The 6,589-nt window shown below is 41.2% G+C and overlaps 1 protein-coding gene across 2 annotated transcripts in view; it reads left to right on the top strand.

Annotated features, from left to right (window-relative positions):
• Positions 1 to 6,589, top strand: part of CTNNA1 (catenin alpha 1) — a 210,673-nt gene that overhangs the window by 166,849 nt on the left and 37,235 nt on the right. For both annotated transcript variants that reach the window (XM_004696649.4, XM_045284982.1), the window contains exon 10: positions 5,155 to 5,247. In XM_004696649.4, coding sequence (XP_004696706.1) covers positions 5,155 to 5,247 — 93 coding nt within the window. The remainder of the gene's footprint in view (positions 1 to 5,154; positions 5,248 to 6,589) is intronic.

The raw sequence follows: 6,589 nt of genomic DNA, 5'->3' as shown, positions 1-6,589 counted from the left end.
TCCCACCTGCGTTTATCAGCCAGGCTGGCACAATAAACTATCTCACCGGGTATTTTATGCCTGGAAGTTTCCGTAACGGTGCTTCATGTTCCCTATTATATGAATATAGGTACAGCACATACAAGGTAGCGTCACAAAGTTCATGGAGAAATTCCATTATTTTTAATTCCATTTTGCAGGAACTTTTTGAAGCCCTCTTGTAAAAATTGTATATATAAAGAGCCACAACTATATGTATGCATGTGTGTGTTTACGCCTACATACCTTCCCACACCTATGCAAGGGAAGCTTCGGTAGCTCCTGAAAAAATGTCATTCTTATTTATTCCATTTTCCATGAACTTTTTGAAGCTACTTTATATAGTAAACATATGTATCTATGCAACCATTCAAAAATTTAGGTTGTTGCAATATTGTATAAGTTGGAGCATTCACTGTACTTGTACTTCAGTTTTGCATATCTCTCAGTGGCTCCATTTAGTCACGTTATTTTTACAGCCCCCTCCCCCTTTTCCCTTCTTCAGAATTAACAGATGCCTAGTAAGTGAAGCTTCTTCCTTTCCTCTCTCATCCAAGAATGCTTCTTTCTGTGTGAGAACCCAGTATTTTAAAAAGTGGGATCATAATTTTTGCCTTTGTGCTATTGACTTATTTTAGCATAATGGCCTCTCGATTCATCATTGACGATGTCTCGTGGACTCGTTATTCTTTTGTGTTGCTTTGTATTCAGTGCACATTTTGTGTAGCCATTCTCCTGCTGATGGACATTTAGTTTTCCTCATTTTTTGCTGTTGTAAATAGTACTGCAATGAACGCACATGTACATATGTCTATTCATGCTCTTATTTCTCTTGGATGTATAGGAGTGGGATTAAATGGTAGTACTATTTTGCAATTTATAAGGAAGCACTGTACTATTTTCCATACTGATATCTTTTAGTTTTGATATGCATCTCTTTAATGGCATCTCTCCATGTGTTTAGTAGCTAGCCAAATGTTTTCTTAAAGGGAGCCATTTTTCCCCTGTGGGAAATAAAGACTGTTTTAAAAGTAAAATCTTACAAGAATTCCTTAATATGGACCTTTATGTAGAGAGAGTAAATATGATTAAATGGATATGGTTCTCAACACTTTAATAATAAATATAATGGTAGCTTCCATGTTTTCATTCCTCCTACAAAAAGACAAGGCCACCAAGTTGTGATCCAAATAGCTATGATCTGTCTGGTAAGGAAACGTGATAATAAATATATAAGATCTATTACTCCTAGTGAGGTAACCCACACTCTTCCCATGAAAGCTAAAAGCTAGACTGTAACCTAGCTTCCCTTATCTTTTCTCCTGTAGGATTGGGAATGATTGTTAGTTTCTTCAGAATTTTTTTAAATTATTTTTTTCTGAATTTTATATAATGACTTCAATTAGGAATTTTTATTTAGGATAAGTTTGGAAAAGTTGAGTTATTGTTTTCAATATTATATTTTTGTTTGTTTTTGAGAGTTTAGATTTGCTTTATCAACCATTTTTAAAGAAGAGAATCATGTGGTAGCTTAACTCAAGACCACATAACAAGTACATTTTGGCTCAGTGGCCTTTTATTTAGTGCATGGTATCACTAACTTAGACTTGAAAGCGCCATCCCCACCCCCCAGCTCTGTTCTTCCTTCTTGTAGCAAGTCATGAGAGCAGTAATTAATAGATTACCAAGAGCAAAGTGTGTGTTATCTTGATCTGTGATTTCACTTGTCGAGCTTTTTTGGGGTGAGGTGAGATCGTATGTTTTACTGGCTTGATGTTTCTTTTTGGGGTCTTAAGGGTAGCAGCGTGTCTCGTCACCAGTAATGACCATGGGGAAAAGTCTGGGTTGCTTTGGAGCTGTTCTTTCAAAGCACGGCAGGTTTCCACTCTACCCTCTTTTTCCTGGTCAGTCAGAACCCAAGTAACAGATTTTGCAGTGACCCTTCTCATTCCCAACTCTTTTGTGGAAATTCGCTGAGCCAAACTTCAAGATAGTCCAGATAACTTCCCCATCTCTTCAATGGTCTGTCATTGGTCTTCGAGCACCTGTACACAGATTTTTGTCCATTGGGGAAGTTGACAGATGTCCAGAACGAGGTTTGTCATCAGTTGACATTTTACCTTTTTTGAAACGAGAAAACCACTTGTACACTTGAGTTTTTCCATACTGCTGTCCTTGTAAGCCATCGTGAACAGGAAACAAAATTTCACAGCCACACGCTGTTCTCTTAAATCGGCCATCACAAAAAATGAGGTTCAAGCAAAACTGCTTTGAACAAAAATTCACCATGACCAGAGCAAACCTTCCCAGGTGATACCGCTGGGCCCACAAACTCAGAGTGAGTTGCTCATTGCTCGCCTAGCAAGGAAAGATGGGTACTACTACGAAAGCTTCACTGAGTGGAGCCTTTCCCTGTTTGGGGTGGGGGTTTTTGGTACCCCCTCATATATACAGAGAATCCAGAGTGGAGTAAAGGTAGACATTTCCTAAGTGATTAAACAATTGTCTCTTCTTACACAGACAGATGTCATAGTTGTTGATGTGGTGACAACCTTTTGCTCAGTAGCTCAGATTAGTTCTGTACTGTGATTCCTGTCCCATCCCCATCCTCCCAGGACTGCGAATTGTCTTGAAATCTACTCTCCTACAAGGTGCACACTCTCCTGCGATAGGCAGGACGGTACAGAAGAGACTTCAGGAAGCGCCCTCTCAGACCAGCAGGAAGCTGACATTGGAGTGCCTACAAATTACTGTGGTAGCAAAGTCATCATAACTTATTTTCCAAACAAATCTTGAGAGAATGCTCATCCTTCTACAAAGGCTCAGCTGTCTGAGGTTCTATGTGGAGGTTTCCTTTCTAAGTCTCTTCACTTCACAGTCCTTTCAGTCTCCTTTGACTGCTCTCCCACATTTCTGGAGCCTCAAGTTTTCTGCTGAAGCAGGCATTTAGGAAGGACTCATCTCCTCCTCCTCGCACTCATTGTAGTGGAAAGTGGCACTAACATAAGAGGTTAGCCTCGAAGAGATGTTGCATTTGCACATTTGTCACTGTTAGAAGCGAGTAGCCCTGTCCCTGGGGGGGCGAATTGAAGCACATTCATCCGGAGAAGACTGGCAGTGACAGGCCGATTCCTTCTCCTGGCCAGACTGGGTGCCTCCCGGAATGGACAGCGAAGTAGGGCATTACTGATTAGCGTTACATTAGGGAATATTTTTTAAAGTCGTGTGTTAAGATAAATAACACATTTTCCAGCACTTCTGTTTTGTTAGGATCTGCACTAGAAAATAGGAAAAAGATGGTTGAAAGCAACAAGCCATGTCAGCCACCACCACACACCACCTCCCTGGGTCTGAGCTGGTAGTAATACTTTCTTAATCTTTTACTTCCTAACTTAAATGTTTTCCCTGAGTTTTAAGAACTGTAAAATTGTGAGAATATGAATTGAAATAAAATGACCATGAGGGTGGTATCAGGCAGAAAGAAAGAGTGCCTGATTTGGGGGAATCTAGCGTTTTGTGAGCAACGAAAGTGGGTGGATGCTGTGTGTTAGTGCACGTACCTCCCAGAGAGCTTTGTGATGTGTAAGCTGCATATTCAGTGATCAATAAAAAACTTTGTATTTGTTTTTCTGTGAAGCAGTAGAAATTGTTGAGCACTTCTAATTTAAGCTTTCTTCCCCTCAATGTCGCATCGTAAAATGTACTTTTTTGGTGGTAATGATTTTAGAAAACATCTCCTGTTTTATAAAATTCGGTTTAGGTCATATTTCACACGGAAGGTTGAACAAACAAATAGAAAAATCTACGTGTGGTCAGCTGCTCCAGGCCAGTTGACACTAGAAGGTGAGCTTCCTTGTAAGCTCCAGGGAGCACATATGTTACTTTGTGTGATTTTGAAGCCCTTATAAACATCAAAGATCTGACTTAATTTTCAGCTTCCTTATATTTTTATGTTAAAATTGCATTTAGCTTCTGTTGTTTCTCCCTGTAATTAAGCATTGTAGAATTCTAATATTTAGCAGTCTTAAAGCTGATATTCCTTAACTATAACACTGCAAATAACAGCCCTACTGGTGTATAATTTTTCTTGTGGGTTTATGTGCTTAAGTTGGGTGGAGGTGAAAATCAAAGGTTATTGCCATTGCCCTTGTTTATTCTGGCATTTAAATTCCCGGAAAATGCCTTTGATATTCAACTGCCTACGCCTCTCACTCATAACTCAATTTTCAGCTGGAGGAAAGATGTGTCTCGGCACTGTGGATTCCGTTGGGCCCTGGTTCTGCTAATGGAATTGGCAAGTCTATTTATTTAGAAACAGGGATAAGTGATCATGGCTGCTGCAGTGTCTACAGAGCAGCCTTCTTACCACAGCCAGGGCTTCAGCAGGGGAAGTATGTCACAACTTAGATGGTTTCTGGCTATCGTTGTAAGTGAGCTGTGTCCTGAGACAGATGGATGAGAAGGTAGAGATTTTACTTCAAATTAAGCAGCACTGTTCAGAAAGAGTCCAGCTGTCAAATGTTTTTGAGAGCCCAGTTGAAGGACAGTTTTATACTTCACTGTGGGACATTATCCATGTTTACCTTTTCCTTCTTGATGAGGATGGTTTGTATTCTGTCTTGACATTGTCTTAATGCTATTTATTTATTTGGAAAATTGCCTTTGTTGAAATAAAGCTCACCTTGGTTTATAGTAACCATCCATTCACCTGTCAAGTGAGAATAGCAACTTAGAATTTTGATCTCCTTCCTTTGAGAACAGCTGCAAAATGGATTTTTATTTATGATTACCAACAATTCTGCCCAGGTGCCCTTGACTCATCAGCTTTTCTCACATCGTTGCTCACACCAGTACTTCTTTCTAGACTGTTCCAGGCAGATTACTCCAGTTCAGGCCTGAGATCTTTCAAGTGTCTACCATCAGCCCTCAGTGTGATCTGGGCTACAAGAGTCTGTGCCATTTGCCTAGCACAGAGATGGAAAGCGTGCCCTCGGGCGCTGGCGAGGAAGTCTCTGAGAAGCACCACTGGAGCACCTGTCATCTGTTCCGGAATGGACTTGTGGGGTTGAGTTTGATTCCCTTAGCAGTCCAAAGAGAACGATTTTCAAAGATCTTTTCATGTTGTTCCTTTTGTAGGTTGCCAACCTGGCCTGCTCTATCTCAAACAATGAAGAAGGTGTGAAGCTTGTTCGCATGTCTGCAAGCCAGTTAGAAGCCCTCTGTCCTCAGGTAAAGTACAAACAGCAGTGTTTGAAATAACACCAATTTGGACTTTCTTGGGGGTGGACATAGTTTTATCATGTTTGTTGGATTTCAACTAGAAGTGTTGGTGGCACAGCACTGACCTGGAGTCTGTAACTTAGAAAATTCTGCTTGACTTTAAGTGGCATTTCCTCAGGGCATCACATATGAATACCTACTTGCCCTTCATTATATATGTACAGTGCCCTCCATTGCTGGGAAATGGAGGATGAATATTGTACATTCTCTATACCTCCTTAAGGAAAGGCTGTTTACAAGAATCTGGCAGCCCTGAAACCAAGAAACCACCCCCCCTAAACCAAAACTGTACTTTGTGTTTGAATCTCTATTGGAGGGAACCAGATTCAAGAGCCAAACCTCTTACTCTTAAGTAGTTGTGTTAGGCCAGGTTGACTAGAGAAACAAATTCAGTGACACTCACGTATGCATACGAAGTCATTACAGATCAAGAAACTTCCCTTCCCAGTCCCGCTTACATCCATGAGTCCGATACTAATCCATAAGTCCCTCTTCAGACTCTTCGCTTTCACATGCAATGATGCAGAATGCAGGAAGATCACAGGCCCGTGGTTGCGAAGTCATACAGATCCAAGGTCAGTAGAAACATCGAAGGGTTCCACCAGCTTTCTGGTCAGCAAGCAGGAAGGTCAAGGCAGAGAGAGAGAGAGAGAAAGGCCGACCTCCAGAGAATCTTATATCTCAGTCATACCTCCAAGGGAGGTTATCAGGCTACAACCCAGTCGACAGGCTACACTACACCCATATCTTCTTACAGGTGCCATGTCGCCACAAAAAACCTATCACAGTAGTCTTATGATAGTGAGAATAGTAACTTAATTGAGCCAGCTACTGGAATGAAAACTGCTCAAGAACCTTTTTCTGTTTGCAGCGAATTGGAAAATTGGTGAATAAGCAAAGTTGAGCATCTGGGACTCTAGAAAATCTGGTGTGTATCAACCAGTGGGTGCTGTCAGTGGCATTGTGTTGCCTACCTCCTGTGGGAGGGGAACTGCGTCTGCTGGGGCAGTCTGGCTTCCCTTTGCCATTCCCAGGGCTTTCTAAGCAGTGAGAGATGTTTCAGTGGAAGATGTCTCTGTTTTCTCAAGTGGAGCATGCCCATGGGAACATACTGTGTAAAATGGAGAGAAGAAAGGGCCTTCCAGAATGAAATGTTTATTACCCTTCTCTGCCACCATCTAAATTTAACTGATGTAGGGACACATGACCATTTGCATGTGGTAGTGTGTTGTTATAACTTGGATGAAGAGTGTTTTGCGCTGAAGACAAAGCAGGTGAATAAGCAAAAGTG

Source organism: Echinops telfairi, unplaced genomic scaffold (genome assembly GCF_000313985.2).
Source record: "Echinops telfairi isolate 266 unplaced genomic scaffold, ASM31398v2 ScPeMD7_7469;HRSCAF=8507_1, whole genome shotgun sequence".
Lineage (NCBI taxonomy): Eukaryota > Metazoa > Chordata > Mammalia > Afrosoricida > Tenrecidae > Echinops > Echinops telfairi.
This window is presented reverse-complemented; position numbering and strand designations above follow the sequence as displayed.